The sequence below is a fragment of the Artibeus jamaicensis genome, unplaced genomic scaffold (assembly GCF_021234435.1).
Source record: "Artibeus jamaicensis isolate MK-2021 breed Jamaican fruit bat unplaced genomic scaffold, CSHL_Jam_final contig_482, whole genome shotgun sequence".
Taxonomy (NCBI): domain Eukaryota; kingdom Metazoa; phylum Chordata; class Mammalia; order Chiroptera; family Phyllostomidae; genus Artibeus; species Artibeus jamaicensis.
In genome coordinates this window covers 13,165,059-13,189,890 of record NW_026521857.1, presented here as the reverse complement: position 1 = coordinate 13,189,890, position 24,832 = coordinate 13,165,059, and the positions used below count along the sequence as shown (strand labels likewise).

The 24,832-nt window shown below is 41.0% G+C and overlaps 1 protein-coding gene across 2 annotated transcripts in view; it reads left to right on the top strand.

Moving 5' to 3' along the window:
- ABCD3 (ATP binding cassette subfamily D member 3) overlaps nucleotides 1–7,069 on the top strand; it is a 125,239-nt gene extending 118,170 nt beyond the window's left edge. For both annotated transcript variants that reach the window (XM_037137179.2, XM_037137178.2), the window contains 3 exons: nucleotides 1,503–1,607; nucleotides 4,354–4,410; nucleotides 6,359–7,069. In XM_037137179.2, the coding sequence (XP_036993074.1) occupies nucleotides 1,503–1,607; nucleotides 4,354–4,410; nucleotides 6,359–6,436 (240 nt within the window). In that variant the 3' untranslated portion in view covers nucleotides 6,437–7,069. The remainder of the gene's footprint in view (nucleotides 1–1,502; nucleotides 1,608–4,353; nucleotides 4,411–6,358) is intronic.
- The last annotated feature ends 17,763 nt before the right edge of the window (nucleotides 7,070–24,832 follow it).

The window sequence follows — 24,832 nt, the reverse complement described above, 5'->3', positions numbered from 1 at the left end:
AGTGAGGGGTGTGGGGAGGTGAGGGGGAGGAGGGACAGGGAAAGGTCAAGAAGGACTCCTGGCTTTCTAGCTTGAGCTGCTGTCTGATAGTGTCACTTTCTGAAGTGTTTAATATTGGGGATGATGGATGAATGGATTTTAAGGGAAAATCTACAAAATCTATGAATTTTAGATGTTTAAAGTCCTGTGAGATATTCAAGTAGAAATATCAAATAAGAATTTTTATATATCAGTCTGAAGGTTAGAAGTATAAATGAGATGTTTTTGGGAATTTATAAGTGTAAATAATATTTGAAATCATGAGATTTGATGAGATCACTTAGAGAAATACAATATAGGAAAAAGAGAAGAGGACCTAGGAGTTAGCCTGAGGAACCCCAACATTGAATGGTTATGTGGAAGAGAAAATGCTGGCAAAGAAACCAGGAGAGCAGCCTAAAAAGTAGGAGGGAACTTAAGGCCATGATTTTACTGTCCCTTTCTCAAGAAGGAGGGAGTGGTCACCTGAGTTGCATCTTGCATAGAAGATAAATTGGGTAGTGATAGAAAAGTGTCCATTGGTCTTGCAGCATGGAAATCATTGTTAGGGGCAGGTGACGAATTGGAATGTCTGTTAGACAAAGGATCAGAATAAATAATTTCCGGAAAATAAACCACATACAGAAAGTAAACATTAGAAAATGTCCAGCATTCCTGCTAATCAAAGAAATGAAAACTGTAACAATCTTGATGTTAATTTTTACTTATAAATTAGCAAAGGCTTTAAGAAACAAGCAAGTCTATAAAGGTGCGCTAAAAATGGCGGGAGTATTAATTGGCAACTTAATATTAATGGACATTACTTAAGCAACAAAATATTTAAAGATAGATACATTTTTGCACCTGAGCCATTAATACATCTGAATGCTAAGATTTGGTTAAAATAAGTATCCTGTAATCTTGTATAGAGAACTTTATTGAATATTAGTTTAAAACTCAATTTCACCTTATAGCAGTCCTAAAAGTTTTCTTTTACTCTGAACAATATTTCCCCTGCATTACATTTCTCTCTTTGTTCCAGAAGATAATAAAAAGAAATCAGTGTATTTATATTGTTTTTATTTCTGGGAAATAGATTTTTTTAAAAGATTTTATTTATTTATCTTTAGAGGGGAAGGGAAGGAGAGAGGGAGAGAAACATCAGTGTATGGTTGCCTCTCATGCGTCCCCTGCTGGGAACTGGCCTGCAACCCAGGCATGTGCCCTGACTGGGAATCGAACCGTGATCCTCTGGTTCTCAGGTCTGCGCTCAATCCACTGAGCTACACCAGCCAGGGGGAAATAGATTTTCTGAATTAGAATAATTTTGATGCTTGCTTTGTAAGACTGTAAGTGCTTACTTAATTTAAGTAAATCTATTTTAGCTTTTTAACTTCTGCATTATACCGAAGTTAATTCTGTATAATACAGTATACATTAAGTTCTGCATTAATGCAATCATATAAAATATTTTTATGTTTCAGATGGCAAGATTATTTTATCACAAACCCCAGTTTGCCATTTTGGATGAGTGCACAAGCGCCGTGAGTGTGGACGTGGAAGGCTACATTTACAGTCACTGTCGAGAGGTAAGCTGGGCAGGTTCTCAGGTGGAGGGTCCATGTCCCCCTTCCCGGTTTACTCTGTGCCAACCAGATATCTGTCCAAAGAGAAGATTCTAAGTTATTAAGTAACAAAACTACTATCAACAGATGATACCTTACTTTAGCAAAGATTTTAAACTGATAAAAGATATGAGTAAAAGAAAAAGTAAATTTATCCTGGCTGGTGTAGCTCAATGGTCGAGCACAGGCCTGTGAACCAGAGGGTCACCAGTTTGATTCCCAGTCAGGGCACACGCCTGGGGTGCGGGCCAAGTCTCCACTGCAGGGTGTGCAAGAGGCAACCACACATTGGTGTTTCCCTCTTTCTTCTTTCCTTCCTCTCAGTCTAAATAAATAAATGAAGTCTTTAAAAAAGAAGAAAAAGTAAATTTATTATGTATATAATTTCCTTTAGACACCTCTTAGATATGAAAGAAATGATATATTTACATTTACTTCCCTTTACCTCATTCCCTGTCCTCAGAGTTCATTAACTGGTATTTTCTTAATTTGTTCCATTAACTTTACCTAAATGTCATTTGGTTTTTTCATCAAGAAAACTCAGCAATAATCATATGGCAACTTTAATTTATCCATTTTTCCTCTGGCCTGGGCTAGTAGCCTTTTCTGAGTATCTGCATTGCTTCCATTCTTTAAGTAATTAGTCAGTAGTCTCAGTTTTGTTTTTTTTCCCTGCGAAGAATTGTCACTATGATCTATAATCTTGTTGAATTTTCCTCAAAATGTTGAGCAAACTCCAAAAAGATTTTATGTAAGTAAATGAAGTACCATTTTGTAACTCTTCTTTGGAAATTTACAATAAATACATAAGGTTGCACATAAAAGCATGAATTCCTGCTAGTCCAGGTGTGGTCATGGGTCAGGAGCATCAACAGCCCATGTGCTTGCTGGAAATGCAGAATCGCAGGCCCTTCTAAACCAGAGTCTGTGTTTTAACAAAAATTCCAGATGATTCAAAGGTACATTAAAGTTTGAGAAGCATTGACGTACTGATGAAAGAATAAATTTGCTACATTCATCTGTGTAGGAAGATTCTAACTCCTGACTTTGCTTTTTGGATGATTGGTTTTCTTGAGTCAGTTACTTTTTATACATTTGTCTAAATAGATTTTCAGATTCAGAGGTCTTAGAGACGTTTGTGTTATTCTCTTACACATAAACCGTGCAGTCTCTATTTGCTCAGCGACTGAGGGGCTCTTCGCTGGTTGTTTTGATTGTGCGGTTTCCTTAAATATCTAGCTGTGGGCTCTAAGTCCCCACAGAAGGTGCAGTTCTTCTACTGTGTATTTTGACTTTAGTGATTCTGTTATAAAGAATGCCTCACTAAGTCAAGATGTAATTCAATTATTGTGCAGTTATGAAGAGAAATAATATCTGAAATGAGCTTTCGAAAATCAGATAATTGTACTGTTGAAATGTATGTTATATTAACTTTTAATGTACTTATTTTGTCATGTGATTTCTAACCAATTTGAGAAGCTCTCTACATAGCAGCCAAATTTGTGATGCATTTAAAGTTTTAAGTGATACTACTTTGTCATCACTGTGTACAACGTAAGTGTAAATGCACACTTGGGCACTTCCAGCTCATGATAGAAGTGATCCAGAATAAACAATGCCAATTTTTAAAAAACTATGAAATGGCAGTGCAGTGTAGAACTCCCGATGGCAGCCTCCCGCACACCAGCCTCTGTCTCTGCCGGCCTGAGCGGTCCGTTCCGAAACCAGGGGTCTGGAGCAGGCTTTCTCAGTCGTACCACTGTTGGCCCTCGGGGCTGTTCTCTGCACGTAGGGCACTGGGCAGCATCTCTGACCTCTGCCTGTTCGATGGCGATGGCACTCTCGGTTGTAACAATCAGAAATGTCTACAGACATTGACAAATGTCCCCTAAGGGACAAAGCACACACCCCACCCTCCAGTTGTGAGAACCAGGGATCCAGAGCAACTAGTTTTATTTAGTTGTTACTATATTAGTGTTTTTAATAAAAATCTGAAGTTCAAATTTGTAAAAACCTATTCTAAGTCAAAAAAATTCAGTAAGCTATTAAAGTGAAAAGATTTTTTGTTATCTTCTGCTAAAAGCTCATTGGGTAGTTAAAGCTGGCCTGAACCACCAAAAGATATTTAATTTATCTGTTCATCATCATTGTCCACAGGTGTTGCTATAGATGGACTTGTGTGTTTAATTATAGAACTCTACCCCAGAAAGCGGAGGGGTGGTAAATACTGTTTTTCCAAAATTTGAATTCCAAGACACATCCCCACATGGGCTTCCAATAAAGGATTATTGACCCTGTATTTGAAAAACAAATTGACTGTGGACAGTACTGCATTGATTTAATTTTTCTGATTTTGCCCTTTTGCTGTCTCTATCATTCTTACACCTTTTTTCACAATAAATAGAAAATGTGCTAGGATATTTATTTTCTGCCCAAAGCACAATAACACACAATTGCTAGTACTGGTCAGTTTAGGTTTTTTTTTTTTCTCTTAAAGAACTTTATTGGTAGCTTTTAGTTTTTATTATGTGGTTGATGGCTTATACTTTGTATTACCTTAAACATATGGCATCTGTTATAATGTTTTCTCTGACATTGATTTTTAACTGCAGCTACTGAAGACCATTATCTTAGTAGCTTAAACTATATAGAGTGTGTAGATTGTCCTCTGTGCTGTTGGTACAACCCTCAGTCATCTTCTCTGTGTTAGGTTGGCATCACCCTCTTCACCGTGTCGCATAGGAAGTCTCTTTGGAAGCACCATGAGGTTTGTATTTATTACACTGAATGATACTGTGAAAGTTTATTTAAATATGGGAATTCAGGTGATTATGGTTTTAGATTTCTCGGTGTATATTCCCTTATTTACATATACCTTAAGGGAAAAGGGTGATTCAGTTTTATAAAATGAAATAGGATTTTCTTAAATATTGTTGAAGTTGTCAGTTTTAAAAGCTGCATGTATATAAACAATACCTTGTTTTAAATGAGAGATATTAGAGAACCAGTTAGTGGTTTTCCAGTTTTATAAATGACTTAGTAAATGACTGACTAAAATTTGCCAAATTTTGTCACAACTGTGGCTAAGTAAAATTTTTGTTACCATCTGGTATTGACAAGAGAAGAATGAGTCTTCAGAAAGATTAGATCCCCAAATGTCTAGGGGCATTTTGGGTGGAGATCAGGACTCGAAGGAAACTGAGTCAGTTTTGTCCATCACTGCACTGCGGTGAGGTGGACCTCACTGGCAGTCACGTAGCTTACAAAGATGCACAGAGAGAGTCACGCTGGCAACAGACACCTTACTTCTCCTGCCGTTCCAGCAGTGCCATTCTCAGGATGGCCAGCAGCTCTTTACAGCTCCTAATGTAAAATGATCAGACCCTAAAAAGTAAACCTAGTTTAATTCATTTTGTTTTTTTTCCCTTTCCCCTTCCCTCCCTAAATGACACAGAAAGTTTAGGTAAAAGAAAGGGTTTGGGAAAAGTTGGAACGAGGGTATCTTGTCCCTGATTGAGCACCTTTTGTGCCAAGTACTAGGCTAAGTGTGTGAGGGATACAGAGACCTGTCTTTACCCTCAGGAGCTGATAGTTTAGGTGACAGTGCACAAATGATGAAATGAAGAGCTTGGGATTGAAGTCAGAAAACCTGGGTTCAGATACCATTGTTTCTGGCATTTTTTGCTTCCTTCATATAATAACATATTATTATATGAATAACATATCATATAATAACATATAATATTATTGATCCTTGTCTATGTGTCTTATAGATTATTACCTCAAGGATCAAAGAGATAGCCTATCTGAAAGCACTTAATAAAATGTAGTGAAATTTTGTATGACTATGTGCCTTGTAAAGATAATTTTTTTATCTTAGGGCATAATTTGCCCATATTTTCATGAATTGGATGAGAAATTGAATAACTAGAAATCAAAGAAGTTTAAAAGATATCCAAGCCTCTGTGTTTTCTTCAGACGTTCACAAACCTAACAGCCGTAGGACAGTGAGAGGACTTGGGTTTTACCTCCAGCAAACTACCCATCAGGCCAGTGGTCATGTGAAAAAGGAGTGGCAGGAAGAACAGCAAAGTTAGAGGCCAGAATAGCTCTGAAATAACAATATGAAACTGGGAAAACAGAAGTCCTTTCTGTAAATGAAAAGCCACTAAACAGAAGTCTGTATTCACCACTGTCCCGAGCTGTCTCCACAGGATGGGGTAGATGGGCACACTGTATCCCTCTTTTCCCCCTGTGCCCACTCCAGAAGCAGAAGAGCCTCTGCGTAGGCTCCAGGCTGGTCTAGGAAGCATGATTAAGGAAGCGCTAAAGGCTGCCTCTTTGAACAGACTGCATTTGACTCAGCTTGACCTGTCGTAGATCAGATCCTTGGTCATGGAGTTATAGAAACATTCTAATTTGTGGGACGCTTATAGATTTGGTTCTTTTAAAATAGTAAGGAAGTCTAGTATTTTAATTCTCAAAAGGGGAAGTACTATATTCCAAGCAGAGTTATATTGTTGGTATTTTTAAAAAGAGCAGACTTCTTCATTTAGTCTTACCTTGGAGACCTGTATGCATTTCTGTATATAAACTTTAAAATTTCTTAAGGCTTAAAACAAATCATGTCTAATAATTGTTGTAATAATCGCTACATAAATTCTTGACAAGAAGGAAATTCTCTTATTCATTGATTCCCCCCTTCCTTCCCACAGTACTACCTGCACATGGATGGCAGAGGCAGTTATGAATTTAAACAGATAACAGATGATACAGTTGAGTTTGGCTCATAAAATCCGGAGAACTGTACCTGCTTCAATGAAATAATTACAGAAAACACTTAGAAGTACAAAGTACATTGTGAAATAAAGTTGAGCTTTGTTTTTAAACAAAGCAACAAATTAACTAAATATAAAATAATCAAGAACAAGTTGATAAAACATTTAATATTATATAGGATATTGCTAATTGTGTATATGTTGGCTTAATTATTAATATGTACTAAGAATGACCTTATTCTTGTGGTTGAAAAACTGCCTAAATTAAATTGGGCTTCAATCAGTGTAACCTGATTCATCCTGGGACGTAAACCATTTGAAGTCAGCGAATTTGACTTTCATGGCTCTATCTTTTCCTTCAATGAAGAACCCTGTTTAAAACTGGGGTCATCACTTGTCCTGTCCTAACAAGATAGTCTTGAGTGTCGTTTTCTTGTGTCCCATGATGATGGGAAGCAAACAAATCATAGTGTGTTAGCAAAATGTGCAGCATCAGTGCACACTAACCTGTGTTCCATAGTGGCAGGTTTTTTTAGTGCCACAGTTACACTCATTCCTTGTGTGTGTCTTGGGGTGCATGTAACTCCAGGAAAGCCATCTGAATTTTCTTTGGCCAAATAATAAAGGTGCCGATCTCAGTCTGAAGTATTGAGTTGTTTTGAGAGCTCTTTGTGGTCGTACAACAAAAGTATACACAGTCTTGTTTACAAGAGGTCGTCATGTGTTTCACACCTAATCTCCCCAATGTGTGGGGCATTAAAACACACTGTCCTTACATGTCAAGTTCACAGTCTTAAAAGATGTTTAAATTGTTTTTTAAAAGAATTGGACAGATTTGTATCCATTAAAGCCCATGCATTAGAAGTGTGGTGGACACGTGGTCTTTGACTCCACGGAGCCACACACACGCACTCCATGAAGCGATGCACTGAGCATGTGCTGCCGTCACTGTCTGTGACTCCGTGTTTAACAAAACCTGTTGTAGCCCTGTTAGCACACGGGTGAATTGTGTTCCCTCAGTACTGGTTTCTCTCTGTAAATCTGTAATAACTTCTTAATATGTGGGTTATTATGTTGAACTTTCCTAAGAGAAATCACTTTCACCTCCCCGAACCACCGTTAATGACCACATGTATTATTTGCACAGGGAGAACTAAAACTGAATATTATCAATAAGCTAGATACGAAATCAGTTTGATCACACTGGGGTTCAGAAAGGGGCATTTTTTTTTACTCTGGTTTCTGCATAACTGGTTTTGGTTTTTGCAGAATTAGTTAATAAGAATTATCAGCTACCTAAGTAAAATTTGATGTACTGATTCCATATATGTAACATTCAATTTTTACCACTCTCTTTAACAAGACTGTATACTTAATTGCTGTTCACATTAAAAAAATCAGATATCCTATACATTCTTTCCTTGTTCTTTTCTGGTATCTAAATAATGGGTAGCTCATATATAGTCATACAGTCTTGACCCGAAAAACAAAAATAAATCAACATTTAGAAATCCTTTTTTGCACCCAATGTCTTTTTGAAAAGTATGTCAAATGTGTTTTTAAGGAAAAAATTTTTCTTTTAGAAAAGCCAGTTAAAAATTCTAGTGTACTCACAAATGCTACCAAATAGCCAGGGGACTAAAAATTGTATTAGTCCTGGGAAAGACTTTAAGGCATGGGGGAAGTTTGAGATGTTCAGACTTCTGGATGACCCTAAACCTACCAAGAGCTGCCTCTTAATTCCTTCTGTAATAGATTCTTTCCATTAAAAATTTTTTTTATTTTTAAATTTAAATATTAAAGTACTTGAGTCACAGTGGAGAGTCATGGTGCGCAGTAACAGTGACGTTTCTAAGAAGGCCTGCCGTCAAAAAATCCTGTGTTTCACAACTGACCATGGAGTGTCCTCCACATAGTTCCTATTAGCGTGGTTTATCGGTTGCACTGGCAAATGGAAGTTTAATCTAAAGAATAAACTAAAGAAGAAGAACTTCCATCCATGAGCAGCACACACCCCCCAGGTGTATCCTTCTGTGTTGTGCACCCAGCTTCTTCTCTTCATGGAATGAGAAACCATGGATGTAAACAACTGCGGCTGTGTGCTGCGCATTAACAGAATAAAATGCACCCAGGGTTTGCTTCTGCAGGGGAGGCAAAATCTTGCTGCTACTCTCTTAAAGTTTTTGGCTCGGCCTTAGAAGTAAGTTGACATAAGACAGGTTAACAGAAGCAAATGATACAAGTTTATTCAGCGTTATGGGACACAGGAGCCCTCAGAAGGAAATGAAGACCCAAAGGAGTGGCAGAACCTAAAGACTTTCATACCGGGTAGAGGAAAGAGGTGATTGTGGAAAAGTAAACTACGGGAGGAGGAGGCTAAAGGAAGGTAAGAATTCTTTTAATAAGCTTTGCACGGAATTCTCAGATTCAGCATCCTGCCCTTGCTGGGAGGAACGTTGCTTTCCTTCTGGTACAGAGAGGACGTCTTCTGTGGGGGGTTTATCCCCTGTGCTCAGAGGAAAGAGGAGAGTCAGGGCTCTCTCCCTTCACCTGCTGCTGTCCTCAGGTGCCTTTAGTTCAAAGGAGTCCTTGTGCCAAAGTGGCATATCTTGGGCTGGCATATTCTGCCCTCCTTCACCTCTTTCCCCCTTTCTTAATGATTAGCATTTGGCTTAAAACTGTGGTGACATTATATCACCTATCATTTCCTTTTATAATTTTTTAACTTTTAAAACTTGATGTTTATAATTTTCCTAAAAGCAAGAGTGAATTTTTCTTCTATCAGACAGACTTTATTTAGCATCATTAGTTGTAGGAAACCATTTGCATTTCTACCTACATCAGTACTTTTTCCTTTGTGAAGAATTGAAATGTTTTGACCTGTATATGTGTCATACGCATGCCACTTAAAAAATATCTAGTACTGCCCTGGCTGGGTTGCTCAGTGGTTGGAGTGTCATCCCACACAGCAAAGGGTTGTGGGTTCAATTCCCACTCAGGGCACATACGTTGGTTGCAGGTGTGATCCTGGTTGGGGTATGTGTGGGAGGCAACCAATCAATGTTTCTCCCTCTCAGAAATCAATCAATCAATATATTCTCAGGTGAGGATTAAAAAGAAATCTAGTGCCCCCAATTGCTGAATAACAGGCCCCTCTCCAACCCCTGGGGGCAACAATTTCTAACTTAAATATTTTGTGGTAGTTACTTTTTTATTTTTAAACACTATGCTCTATAGCTATTTCTTGGTTTATCAGTTTAGACATTTCTACTGCCTGTATTTCTGCCTCATCCTCCACTTATAGTTATATAATTTTAAAAATTTTGCAAGCACTTTATTGTACTATAATACATATGCAGAAAAGTCCATGAACCTTAAACTCAATAACATTTTTAAAAATGTTTTATTGTTTATGCTGTTAGAGTTGTCTTGGTTTTTCCCTCTTCACCCCCCTCCACCCGTCGAGCCCTCTCAATTCCATACTCAGTCCCCACACTGTTGTCCGTGTCTGTGAGTCCTTCACATACGTGTTTGATCCCCTCCCCTTCTTTCCACCGCTGCCTCCCCCCTCCCCTCCCACAGCGGTCAGTCTGCTCCATGGTTCCAGGCCTCTGGTTCTGTGTTGCTCATTAGTTCTTTTGTTCATTAGGTTCCACTTATAAGCGAGGTCATACGATGTTTGTCTTTCTCTGATGGCTTATTTCACTTAGCTCAGTACATTTTTATAAAGTGTGCATGCTCATTACCACCCCTCGAATCAAGAAATCAAACACAGTTACACCTGGAAGGCCACCTTTATATCATCTTCCAGTTACTAGCCCCTAAAAGCCATTCTGTCACATAAATTAATTTGCCTGTTTTTGAACTTTGTATGTGTTCGACACCCTTTTGTGTGTGGATTTTCCTGAGTTCATTGAGATTGATCCATGGTGGATGTGGCAGTAGTTCCTTCCCCTTTGTTGCTGTATCATATTTAATTATAGGAGTAGGTTGTACTTGGCTCATCTTACCAGTGATAGGCATTGGGTTTTCTGTTCGGAGCTCTTGCAACTAGTCCATATAAACATTCTAATGCATGTCTTTCAGTGCGCACATGTATGCATTTTTGGAGGGAACATGTTCAGCTTTGTTATGTACCACCAAATTGTTCCCCAAAGTACCATTTTACACTCCTTTCATAAATGCACAAGAATCTGTTTTCCCAGTCCTAGCCAATACTTGGTATTGTGTTTTTTAATATTTTTATTTTTAGTTGTGCATTTTTAGCCATCCACAGTAAATCATTTGGTTTAATTTTGTGTTTTCCTGATTAGTAATGAGCTTGAACTCATTTCATATTTGTCAGTCATTTGTATATCCTCTTTTTCACTTACATCTTTGGGCCCCCTTTTATTGGTTGGCCCATGATATCAGAGACATTTCTATATATTCTGGATATGAAGCTTTTATTAGATAAATGTTCTAATGGCAGACCAGGGAAACTTTAGTGATCAAAAAGACTGATCCAACAATTAACACACAAAAGCCCGGGTAAGTGCTCTCGTACAGTCACCAACCTGACTTCACCACGCTGCCCCTGCAGCTGCAGAGCCTTCCTGCCCCCACCAGGCCTGGTGCCTCTGTGTTGCTGTGTCGTTTCTGTGTGGAGGTCTCATGTCTCAGTAGCTTTATTGCTAGGTGTTTCATGTTTGTTGATTCTAGTAATTGTATCTATTTAACACGCCATTTTCTAATTACTGCTACTGAATAGAAATGCAGTTAATTTTTGTGTATTGATCTTTGTGACCGAGTGTGTTTGCCAAGGACAGCCCTGCAATATAGCCCATCCCCCATGCTCTTTAAAGTGTGGCATCAACAGTTCCTCTCCTGGAACTTTATTTGGGTGGTATGTGGACAGGATTGCATGAGAGAGGAAGTTCCATCCAGCAACATTGGCTCAGAACACACTAAAACAGACAGAAAGAAGGGAAAACTAGTTCCAGAGATGGGTGCATGGATTACTCCCCATCAGGGGAATAAGACAAGGGGACCCTCGGGGGAGTGGGAAATCTGAGGGGCCGGAGCATCTAGGCAATGTCGCTCAGCAGCGATTGCTCCCCGGGGCAGCAGTTTAGGGTCTTTGTTGCTCCAGGGTCGTCTCGTCTGAGGTTAGCTGTTCCATTCAGTTTCATGAGGTATATAAAGCGGTAGGCTCTAATTGGTTAAAAATACAGTTTCTTGGACTATAAATCAGTTGGGCATGAGGATTTGGGGTTGGCGCTGGCAGACCGTGGGCCGCTGGTCCTAGGCTACTGTGAAGAAGTAAAGGTGGGGGTGCCGTAGGCTGACTCGGAGGGGGAGGGCCGCGTCTGGGCCATTTATGGGGTGGGGTACTTCCATGACCAGCAGCCTGCAGTGGGAGTCCTAGTCAAGTCATTTAAAATTAACAATCAGTGTTTGCTTTCTTTTTTTTTTTAAAGATTTTATTTATTCAGAAGCAGGAGGGAAGGAAAGGAGAGAGAGAGAGAAATATCAATGTATGGTTGCCTCTCATGCATTCCCTGCTGGGAATTGGCCTGCAACCCAGGCATGTGCCCTGACTGGGAATCGAACCGAGATCTCTAGGTTTGCAGGCCTGTGCTCAATCCACTGAGCTACACCAGCCAGGCCCAGTGTTTGCTTTTTGATGAATGTATGGTAGTTGCCCCTTATCTCTCTTGCTTTCTACAGTTTTAGTGACTGTTGTCAACTGTAGTCCGACAATATTAAATGGAACATTCCAGAAGTAAACAATTCATAAGTTTTGAGTGGTGTGTGTTTCTGAGTAGCGTGATAAAAGTTTTGTGCCATCCTGCTCCGTGCCACCCAGGACTAAATCATCCACCCCCCTTTGTCCAGCATCTTCATGCTCTAAACTCCTCCCAACTGTTTGTGACTAAGTAGCCAGCTCAGTCGTCAGCTTGATGGTGGAGGCGCTGCAGTGCTCATGTTCAGGTAACCCTTATTTTACTTAATAATGGCCTCAAGGCACAAGAATAGTGATGGTGGCAATTCAGATATAACAGAGAAGCCATCAAGAGCTTCCTTTATGTGTGGAAAAGACACAGCGTGCGCTGTACACTGTTCGCTACTGTTGGTGGCGCCAGGCGTCCCCTGTGCCTAAGGAGAGACTTCTATAACGTTGCTCACGGCACAGCCAAGTAGAGAAGTGTGTTCCTTCCTGTCTTTTCCCTTTAGTCTCTGATTGTCTTCCTTTTTGAAAAGCCTTGCTCCGTCTGCCTTAACTCTGATAACATCATAATCCTTAACTGCTTGTAGTTGTACCATCATAGCAGTGTTCTTTTTCTTTCCAGAGATGATCTTCCCTGTCTGTCCTGTCCTCCTGCCCCACCCTGGCCCCGTGGGCCACTGAGCTGTCAGCCCGACTCGGAGCTCTCACGCTGAATCCCATGTCTTCCTCCGCTTGAGTTCACTCCTTCATTTAGTGAAACATGTCCTACGACAGCTTCCTGGGGAAGGGCGTGTGGCAGGAAAATTCTCTGAAGTCTCGTGTTTCTGAAAATATCCTTATTCTGTCATACTTGGTGGGAAGTTCAGCTGGAATGCTCAATTGAAGCTGAAGATCATTTTCTTTTAGAAATTTTTACAGCTCTCTTCCTCTTCTTTTTTTTTCCTTATGCCCAGTTTGCTGTTGAACAGTTCAGTATCCCAATTCTTGTTCCTCGGCACATGACGACTTTCTCCGTCCCCCTCAAGTCTCCTCTGCCATGTCTGACAGTTCTTGATCTCTAAGAAAGCAAATTCATTTTTTTCCTCCCCTTTCCTCCTCTGCACACACACTGTGGCTCCCTTTTCCATGTACATTTTCCATTTCTCTATCATTTACTGAAACCTCTAGTCCATTTCCTTTTTCCTTTGTCCACATAAATTTAAAATTTTTAAGTTTATTTAGTATTATATTAGTGGGGTTTTGGGAAGAAGAGGAGAAACACATGTTTCATCTTTGACTGGAAGTACACATAGATTCTTTTATTCAGAGCATAATACTAACTAGTGGGTTGGCCCTAATTAAACCAACACTCGGAAATGGTGGTGTGTGAAAGGTCTGTGATAAAGATAACCGAGCAAGGTAATGGGGGAAAAACATGGAGAGGTTGGCCCGTTGAACTGAGCTTATTTATCCTCATAGTTAATTCCTGTCCAGAAGGATGATGGAATTTTTACTCCATTTTTTCATACATCTGAGTACAGGTGACATTGCTCACGATGCATTCTACCACGTGTCCCTGCCTGCAGTCTTCCCCTGCTCCCGCTGTGCTTCCCATCCCATCCTGATGCCGAATCAAGGTGCTGTTTACAAAACTGCAGGTGGTCTGATATTTTCTGCCATCAGCAGTACTTTCTTCAAACTTTCCTCCCAGGTTACATGAGAACTATGTTATGTTCAATGTGCTCTCAGTTTATTGGTGAGGTTTTTGCCGTTGGAAGTGCTGGTACAGTCTGGTTTGTCCGCGGCACTCATTTCCCACCCATTTCCCGCAGCACCTGTTTCCATACTTCTTCCTTCACGTGCTCCTCAAGGCGTCTGCTCGCCACTAAGTGTGTCATCCCGCCCGCTGCCGAACGGTGGCGGTAGTGGGCGCGGAGGCGTGTGGGCGACCTCAGCAGAGCAGAGTGTGGCGCTGGGAGCCTGGCGGGGCCAGATGGAGTTTTTGAAGTCCCTATACTTATGTATATTTTCACATCGCATATTTTAGCAATAATGAGGATAATATATTTAAGAAAACTCAAAATGAATAACCGGGCCATGATCCTGGGATGTTCCGTGAAAGCATCATATTTCAGTGATTATGTAGAGCAGACTCACGATGTTTAATTTTTTAGAAGTTTCTGTTGACTGAGGTAAAGCTTCTTTTGCTAGTTCTTAGATGGAAGAGGAAGCTCAGTGATCTGGTCGTCCTGGTACTCTAAACATGCTTTTAAACATTAGCCGTCACCCTAAATACAAAATAGGTATAACCCATACTTTAAACAACGCTTTGTCTTTAAAAGATAAGTTAATTGGCCAACTCTCTTTCTGAAGCCAGAGCTATTTTGTGAAGCAGCACTGACGTCAGGATGCTTGAGTAACATGAGACGCCAGACTTTAAAGCCAAACACACACATTCTGGCTGTTGTCCTGTGCCCAACGCGTGATTTCAGTGTTGCCAGCCCTCCCACTCCTGAACACTCCCTCACTTTCTCCTCTTCTTTTCGTTCTTTGCCCAGTTAACTTGATGTCCTTTACCTGGGATTTTAGGTAGCCCTTCCAAGTTCAAGCTAGATGGCCCCACATGAGTTCCTCCAAACACCCTATACTTCCTCTGTCATAATGTTTAACTTCTATTATCATTACTTGTTTGTTGTTTTACCCTACAAATACACCAGCTTGTAGAGAGAGCTGCGATAATGCCTGTTGTATTTTAATCAAACCCATAACACCTGGCACATAGTACATGCTTAGTAATAGAGTAAATCAATGAATAAGTGAATTCAAATGCATAAGCATTGTTCTTGCCAAAGAAATTATGATGTAGGGAAGGGGCCACGACAGATAAAAAGCTGTTCTGCACAATGCTATGTGCTGGCAGGAGTGCAAGAGCAGTGGAGAGGCAGGCGGGGCTCACGGGGAGTCCTCCAGAGGAGGGCTCCCGGTCACATCCAGGAGACGTTGTGAACGATCTTGAAGGATGAGCAGGTAGAAGCTGGCACATGTATCAGTGGAACTGAAGCAGTGGAGCTTTTGGTCTTTACAGCGCTGTGGATTAAGGCAGAGGTTGATCCTGGTACTGTCTTTGGGAAATACGTAGTATTTGCGGAATGATCATGGCTTTGCGTTTACTTTTGGCATGGATTATTAACTTGCTGACCATTAAGTTTAATCAGTGGCATCTTCTCATCAAGGCCGTGCAGGTCTGTGCATTGGTGAGGTGTCTGTGTTCCCTCTCCACCCTACATCCCCTGCCCTGCTGTTGTGAAGTTGGGGAGAACCCAGAGAGCAGAGCTTCTCATACTTCTCAGCACCCACATCAGCTGGAAAATGCAGACTGTGCTTCAGTAGCTCTTGGTGGGGCCTCAGATTTTCCATCACTGACTAGCTCTCGGGAGCTACTGCTGCTGTTCCCAGATCACACTTGTTAAGTAACAGGATCTGGGGTGAGAGTTCTAGCTGGGGACTAAAGAGACCACCATCCCAGGTCGAGTTGCAGCTACTTGGAGAAGGTTCTCTGGTTCAGTGATTTGGGCCACTCCTTCTCCATGTTCATTCCTAATCATTTAGAGGGGTTTTGGTCGTTTTATTGTTCTAAGGAGTCCTTTATTTACATAATCCAGTCTAAGCAGTCTCGTCAAGTTGTCAGTCCTCTTTGGGAACTGAAGATGGCGCCACAATCTTAGTTATAAGAGAGAACTGGTGTTTCAAGGGTTACTGATATGCAAGGGAAAAGCATTTCCCTGCCCCTCTGAATATGACATTTCTTATTCTCTGGCCAGATTTGTGCTTAGAGAAGGCACATTACTTTGAAGATGGAGCATAGTTATTTGGTGGTTTTCGAAAATTAGGCTAGAAAAAGATTGTTATGTCAAGAAAACTATTCTTTAAAAGCTTTTTTAAGAATCCTATTATTTTAAAAAGAACTTTAAAATTGTTTTCAATTACAGTTTACATTAAATATTATTTGATATTGTTTCGGGTGCACAGCATAAACGTTAGACAATTGTATACTTTACAAAGTGTTACCCTGATATTTCCAGTACCCACCTGGCACCATACAGAGTTATTACAATATTTGCTATATTCCCTATGCTGTTCTTTAATCCCCGTGACTACCAGTTCGTACTTAATCCTGTCACTTTTTCACCCAGCCCCCCGACCCCCTGCCCTCTGGCAACCATCAGTCTGGTCTCTGTGTCTGTGAGTCTGTTTCCATTTTGTTTGTTCATTAATTTTGTTCTTTAGATTCCACATATAAGTGAAGTTACATGGTATTTGTCTCTCTCTGACTTATTTCACTTAGGACAATACCCTCTACGTCCATGCTGTTGCAAATGGTAAGATTTCATTCTTCTTATGGCTGAGTAATATTCCAACAGTATGCAGGCTTTTCAAACAACTAAAAATGAAACTGTCTTATGTCCCAGCAATTCTATTTCTGGGTATATATTCGAAGAAATCTAAAACACGAATTTGAAAGACATAAGCACCCTTCCGCTCATCGCAGCATTATTTACAGTAGCCAAGACATGGAAGCAGCCCAAGTGCCTCATGAATAGACAATTGAATAAAAGCATTGCAATACATATATATATGTACAGTGGAATTTTAAAGCCTTTTAAAAATGTTTATTAGGTATATTCAAGATGAATTGTGCATTAAAATTTTTTTTAATTCGAAATTATTTTTAATTGTTAATTATTGATGTTCTAATAATGTATGATTATGGAATTTAGTCTAAAAGGGGTTGAAGAGCTTTAGGCCAATAAATGCACTTGACAAAAGAGAAAACGGCCTTTTCAATTTTGGTTAAGTTCTCTTGAAGAAGTTCCGGTTGGTTGCAATGGGAATAACCCTGGCGGACACTCACTGGACAAACCCTCACTGGGAGGGTGTGGTCTACAGAGGGGGAACCTTGCCTGTGCTGTGTGCATTGTTAATTTGATGTTGGCTGCATGGCAGGCTGCATTCTGACTGTCCGAGGTCTAGGGACGCAGCACTGGGGTCTGTAGCTGCTCCCAGCCCCACTGCAGTAAGTAAGCGATCCAGCCAGTGGCTCTCCCACTCACTTGTGCATTAGAATCACTTGAAGGGCTTATTGTTAAACACACAGTGATGACCCCTGTCTTACACTCCTCACGAAAATTAACTTCATATGGATTAATGACTTAAATGTAAGACCGAAAACCATAAAACTCCTAAAAGAAAACACAGGGAAAAGGCCCTTGGCTTGGGTCTTAGTAATGAATTTTTGAAAAGCATACCCAAAGCATGAGTAACAAAATAAAAAGTAAGTGGAACTACATAAAAATGTAGGCTTCTGCGCAGCAAAGAAACCAACAAAATGAAAAGACAACGTATGCAATGGAAAAAATATTTGCAAACCACGTATCAGATAAGGGGTTAATATCCAAAATATATAAAAAACTCATACAACTGAATAGCAACAAAGAAAGAAGAAAACAACCAAAAACCCCAAACCAAATAATCCAATTTTAAAATGTGCATGTGTAAAGGACCTGAATATGTTTTTCTTCCTTTTTAAAAAATTAATTTTCAACTACAGTATTCTTTTACTCCCATCCCAGCCCACCCCCCATGCCCTCCACCTCCCTCCCCTTTCCACCCCCCCTTAGTTGTTGTCCATGTGTTCTTTATACCAGTTCCTATTGAATATATGTTTTTCTAAAGAGGATAATACGAATGGTCCAACAGGTACATAAAAAAGTGATTAACATCACTAGTGATTAGGGAAATGCAAAGTAAAATCACATGAGATATCACCTCATGTCTGTTAGAATGGCTGTCATCAAAAGGCAGAAGATAAAATACGTTGGCGTGGGTGTGGAGAAAAGGAGAGCTTTGTGGTCTGTTGGTGGGACTGTGAAGTGGCAAAGGCACTTTGGAAACCAGTGGAGGTTCCTCAGAAAGTTAAAAATAGAAGTAGCTTATGATCCAGCAATACCACTTTTGGGATTATATCAAAGGAAAATGCAAAAAGTAACTCAAAAAGATATCCACACGCTCATGTTCCTAGCAGCACTATTTACAATAGCCAAGACATGGAAACAATCTAGATGTCCATGGACAGACAAGTGAATAAAGAAGAGGTAATTTTTATATAAATATGTTATTGAGGAAATTCTACCATTTTCAAGAACATGGGTGGACCTTGAAAGCATTACATGAAATGAATTAGACACAGAAAGACAAATACTGTATGATCGATCTCACTTATATGTGGAATATAAAAACGAAGAAACAAAAAACCCTGAACTGAGCACACAGAAGACCAAAACGTGGTTTCCATTGGCAGGAGGTGGGGGAAGATGGTCAAAACGTACAAACTCCCCATTTTAAGATAAGTAAGTACCAGGGATGTAATGTGTGACGTGATGACTACAGATTACACTGCTGCATGATATATAGGAAAGTTAAGATATAGATAAGAGTGCTCATTAAAGGAGAAATTTCATTTTCACTGTATCCACCATGTATGAGATGATGGGTGTTAACCAACCTATTGTGATCATCACTGCACAGCATGTGTGAGTCAAATCACCATGCTGCACACTTTAAACTTACACAGTGATGTATGTGAATTATGTCTCAAACAAACAAACCACACACAGATTGCTGATTTGGTAACTCTGAGGTCAGGGTCAGGAATTTGCTTTTCTAAGAAGCTCTGAGGTGACGCTAAGGCTGCTGGTTTGGCATGAGCTAACAATGCAACAAAGTGATGGTTTGGAAGTAACCAGGAAAATGCACAGATTTTTCAGGGAATCAGATATGTACACAAGATTTAATCGTTGCCACCATGCAGACAGCCTCCCTTTGAAAGAAAAGAGCACAGCTTAGCTGTTCATAGAGGGAAAATAAGGTGAATAAGTGGGAACCCGGCATGGAGCGAAGTGGGAGCAGCGGAAGTGGGGGAAGTCGGGAGGTGTGGGGCTGCCCGACAGCCCGAGGTCAGGGTTAGGAAACGGGGCTCCTTTTATGGCTTCCCACCAAACCCACCAGCGACTGATGGGTGAAATCCCACAACTGTTTTCTCATTCTTTTTATTTGTACAGTATGAGTCTTGGTAAAATATTATTATGAGCGATTGACATTTCGAGGTGAGTGATTGTTAAATGTTTTCTTTGGTTGGAATGGTGGAATGAAGTCCCTTGAAATGTCAATCTGTACTTTTTTTTCCCTGGTATGTTCTTTTATCCTTGACCTTTCTGATTCTGGGTCAGCACAGTTCTGCTACCATTGTCTCAAGAAGAGATGTGTCAGGTGAAAGCTGAGAAAAGTGGAGTCTCTTCTGGTTCAGGACAGGGTGAGAGCACAGATAACAGACTTAAGAGAGAACATGGTGAAAAAATATTTATGGAGGCTCCAGTCAAAATGGTGGGACAGGTGAATACTGTGCTCTCCTCCTTCTGCCAAAATTACTAAATTAGAGTACAATCGTCCTGGATAACCATCTGAAGACAAACTGAACAGAAGTCCTCTAACTAAAGATATAGAGGAGAAGCCACGTGGAGACTGGTAGAAGGGACAGGGACCTGAAGTGCACTGGCCACACCCACGTGCAGAGGTTGAAAATCCAGAGATATCTCAGCTGCAGAGGTCCCCCCTTAGGATCAGGGGTCTCAGCCCATACTGGGCTCCCAGCCTGGAACCCCAGTGCCAGGAAGAGGAGCCCACATACATCTGGCTATGAAAACCAGCAGGGATTTTTCTATCTGTCCTGGTGAGAGGAAGGCTGCTGGAAACCCAGGCATCCTCTTAAAGGGCCAGCACATGAATTTCCCTTTGCAGACACTCAACCTAGACTCTGAAAGAGGGACAGTGGCTCAGGGGTGGGAGGGGAGCCCCAGGGACATACAGGGAGAGACCGGGTGTTGTGGATTCAGTGCCTGGGCGAGAAGGATGGCTGCCACGGTCCCGGGCCTGAGCTGTCCTTCTGTTTGGCTGGCAGGCGCCATATTTCCTGTGTTTGGCACTCTCTCCACCAGCCAATTCTGAATGTACAGTAGATCATACTCCAAGATCAAGTGGAATTTTTTCTTGGGAGCCTGGTTGGTTCAATATCTGCAATTCAATTAAAGTGATACACCGCATAAACAAAATGAAGGATAAAAATCATGGTCATATCAATAAATGCAGAAAATGCATTTGATAAAATCTAGCATTTATGATTAAAACTTCCTAGCAAAGTGGGAATAGAGGAAACATATCAACATAGTAAAGTCTATATATGACAAACCCACAGCTAATATTATACTGAACAGGCAAAACCCAGAAGTGTCTTACTTAAAGTCAGGAAAAAGACAAGGTCGTCCTCTGTCACTACTTATATTTAACACAGTATTGAAAATCTTAGCCATAGCAATCAAACAAGAAGAAATAAAAGACGTCCAAAATGGAAAGAAAGAAGTAAAACTGTCACCATTTGCAGATGACATGATACTATATAGACAGAACCCCAAAGATTTCACCAGGAAACTATTAGAATTGATAAAGGAATTCAGTAAAGTACCAGGGTATAAAATAAATATTCAGAAAGAGGTTGTACTTTCATATACAAGTAATGAACTACCAGAAAAAAAGATTAAGAAAGTAATTCCAAGCCCTGGCTGGTGTAGCTCAGTGGATTGAGTGCGGGCCTGCAAACCAGAGTATCGCGGTTCGATTCCCAGTCAGAGCACATGCCTGGATACAGGCCAGTTCCTGGCAGGGGACGCATGAGAGGCAACCATACATTGATATTTCTCTCCCTCTCTCCTTCCCTTCCTCTCTAAAGATAAATAAATAAATAAATCTTTAAAAATTTTTAAAAAGAAAGTAATTCCATTTACAATTGCATCAAAAATATTTCTAGAAATAAATTTAACAAAGGGGGTAAAGGCTTGTACTTGGAAAATTATAATGAATTGAAGAACAATATTGAAGATACAAATAAGTAGAAGCATATACTATGTTCATGGATAGGAAGAATAACCGCCCTTAAAATGTCCATATTGCCCAAAGCAATCTACAGATTCAATGCAATTCCTGAAAGAATACCAAAAGAATTTTCCCCAGAACTAGAACAAATAATTCTAAAATTTATATGGATCCACAAGAGACTCTGAATGGCCACAACAATCTTGAAAAACAACAAAGTTCTTTTTCCAGGTAGCATGATGGAGGAATCATGCTACCTGATATCAGACTATAATCCAAGGCTGTAGTAATCAAACTAGCATGGTCTGGGTATAAAAACAGACACATGGCCAATGGAACAGAATAGAGAGCCCAGAAATAAGCTCATACCTCTATGGTCAAGTAATATGTGACATGGAGGCAAGAACATACAATGGGATGAAGAGTGTCTATTTAATAGATGGTGTTGGGAAAATTGGACAGGTACATGCAAAAAAAGAAAAAAAGAAAAAGAAACCAGGCTTAAATATAGGACTTGAAACTATAAAACTTCTAGAAAAAAATAGGTACTAAATTCTTCAACATTATTCTTACTAATATTTTTTTCTGATATACCATCTTGGGCAAGAGGAACAAAAGAAAAATAAACAAATGGGCTTACATCAGATTAAAAAGGTTTTGTACAGCAAAGGAAACCATCAAAATGAAAAGACAGCCCACTCAGTGGGAGAACATATTGCCAATGATACAGTTGATAAAATTTATAAAGGACTTGGACTACTTATTCAACACTAAAAAAACCCAAACAATCTAATTAAAAAATTGGCAGAAGACCTGAGTAGACAGTTTTTTCAAAGAGGACATACAGATGGGCAACCAACATATGAAAAGATGCTCAACATCACTAACCATCAGAGAAATGCAAATTAAAACCACAATGGGATTACACTTCACACCTGACAGAATGGCCATCATCCGTAAATGAACGAAAAACAAGAGTCGGTAGGGGGTGGGGAGAAGGAAAGCCTTGTGCACCGTTGGTGGGATTGCAAATTGGTACAGCCACTGTGGAAAATTCTTCAAAAAGTTAAAAATAGAACTACCATATGACCCAGTGATTCCACTTTTGGATTTCTGAAGAAATCCAAAACACTAATGCAAAAAAGATACATACACCTCAGTGCTCACTGCAGCATTATTCACGATAGCCAAGATATGGAAGCAGCCAAAGTTCCCAGGAGTAGAGGACTGAATAAGGGAGAGTTTGTACATATACACAACGGAATATTACTCAGCCATAAAAAAGAATGAAGTCTTACCATTTACGACAACACAGATAGACCTAGAGGGCATTATGTTAAGGAAAATAAGTCAGACACAGAAAGACAAATACCATATGATTGCATTTATATGTGGAATTTAAAGAACAAGATAAATGAACAAAAAGCCCCTCAGAAACAGACTCATAGATAGAGGGATCAGACTGAAGGTTGTCAGAGGGCAGGGGTTTGGGGATCTGCGTGGAAGAGGCAAAGAGATTAAGAAGTACACATTGGCCCTGGCTGGTGTAGCTCAGTGGATTGAGCGCGGGCCTGTGAACAAAATGACCGCGGTTCCTTTCCCAGTCAGGGCACATGCCTGGGTTGCAGCCCAGTGCCCAGCAGGGGACACAAGAGAAATGATATTTCTCTCCCTCTCTCCTTCCCTTCCCCTCTAAAGATAAATAAATAAATTTTTAAAAAACCCAATCATTTTACTTTAAAACAGTACAAATTGGACTTACAAAACAGTCACGGGGTGTAAAGTACAGAACAGGGAATATAGTCAGTAGCATTTCAATAACTATGTATGGGGCCAGGTGGGAACTGGAACTATCAGGGAGATGGCTTCGTGAATTATGGATCGTATAACCACTATGCTATACATCCGAAACAAATATAAAATTATAATAACCCCAGAAAATAGCAACAAGTAAGAGTGAGGCTCTCCCACCCCAGCTGGTGGGAGAGGCCAGGTAGGGGCGTGGCAGGGCCTAGAGCACAGGAAGGGTGGGCGTGGGCGGTAGACTTGGCTGCAGGGAAAAACTGGTTGTTGGGGGGACTCTGCAAATGACCTAGAATTGTTTTAACCCTCCAGTGGAGCGGGAGTCTACATGTAAAAAACTGAATAAAGTGTTAGAAAAAGGAGGAATGGTACAGTCACTGTGTCCATGGCCCATTACTGCTATTTATACCTCTCAGGGGGCCTCGTGTGCTGCAGGGCGCCGGAACTCAGGGCTCAGGAGTGCGGAGGGGGCCAGGCGGTGCAGGGTGGGGCGGGAGGCTCCAGCACATGGCTGGATCCTTGGGCCCTTGCACGGCCAGGGCGGCCACCAGAGAACTGAGTGCTCTGCCCTGAAAGCTGGGGAGACTGTGGGAGGAAAAGACAGTTAGCTCACACCCCGCTCTCCTGGGTCCCCACAGAAGAGTGTGGTCGTTCCCTCCTTGGACTCCCTGAGAAAAACCTGGTAGAAAACCTTATGTAAAATTGCTCTTTCTGCATCTGGTCCAGCAGGGCCGGAAGTCAGGAAGAAAAGCCAGTTACAGAGTAAGTGGCGTGAGAACAGCCTGGGCTTTGCTGGGGCCTCTGCACCTGTCTGGCCTACCTTTCGCCAGCCCAGCCTTCGAATGCTGCTGCTCCACTTCCCCTGTTCACATCCTGTGCACGGTTCTCTTTTGGTTGGTGCAAATCTAGAACAATACAGGGAAAGACTCGGAAATGTGCTTCTAGATTCGCCAAACTGACACACTGCCAAGTCATCCACAGAGTCCTCATGAAGGGTCGAGAACAGTACCCATGAAAACACAATTTATATATTTATTTTGTCTTTATTTGTTTTAAAATATTTTATTCATTCACCCTGAGAGAGAGGGGAAGGGAGAGAGAAAGAGAGGGAGAAAAACATCAATGTGTGGTTGCCTCTTGAGCACCGCCCACTGGGAACCCGGCCTGCAACCCAGGCATGTACCCTGACTGGGAATTGAACCAGCGACCCTTTGGTTCACAGGCCAGCACTCAATCCACTGAGCCACACAAGTCAGGGCAAATTTACATATTTTAAAAGGACTACTCTGATTGTGGTGAGGAAAACAGACTGCAGGGGACCAAATATAGACACAGGGACAGCTGGGACGATAGTGCAATAACCCGGGAGGCGGTGAGAAGGGCCTGAAGGAGAGGAATGACGGAGGAGAAGGTGAGCTTCGGGACGGGGATGAGTCCGAGGGCAGAGCCAACAGGCTTGCCGAAGGGTGAATGTGGCACGAAGGAAGGTTGGTGATGATGCCCAGGGCGGTAACACTTCTTAAATGGAGAAGATTAGGGGAGAAACACGTTTTGTGGTCGGGAGAAATAGATTCTTGTTGGCCATATTAAAATTGAGATGCCTGTTATACATCCTTGTAAAAGGCTGTGTAGATACTCGGACGCACAGTTCCACTGTGGGTGCAGGAACCGGGCCGGGGGCTGAGCTGCACTCTGGAGGTCATCAGCACACAGAAGCGGTGGACCTCAAGCATGGTAGGGCCGGATGACAGAGCCATGCACTTGGATGTGTCGCCTAGAGAGTGATTATTGATAGAGAGTAGGTTGGAGGAGGAAGGTAAGCCAATATTTAGAAGTCAGAAGGAGGAGGAGGGTATCCAAGGAGTAGTGAGTGAGGAGGAAATTCAGAAGAGGGCTTCTATAAGGTCAAAGGAAGATTTTTTAAAAAGTAGAAACAC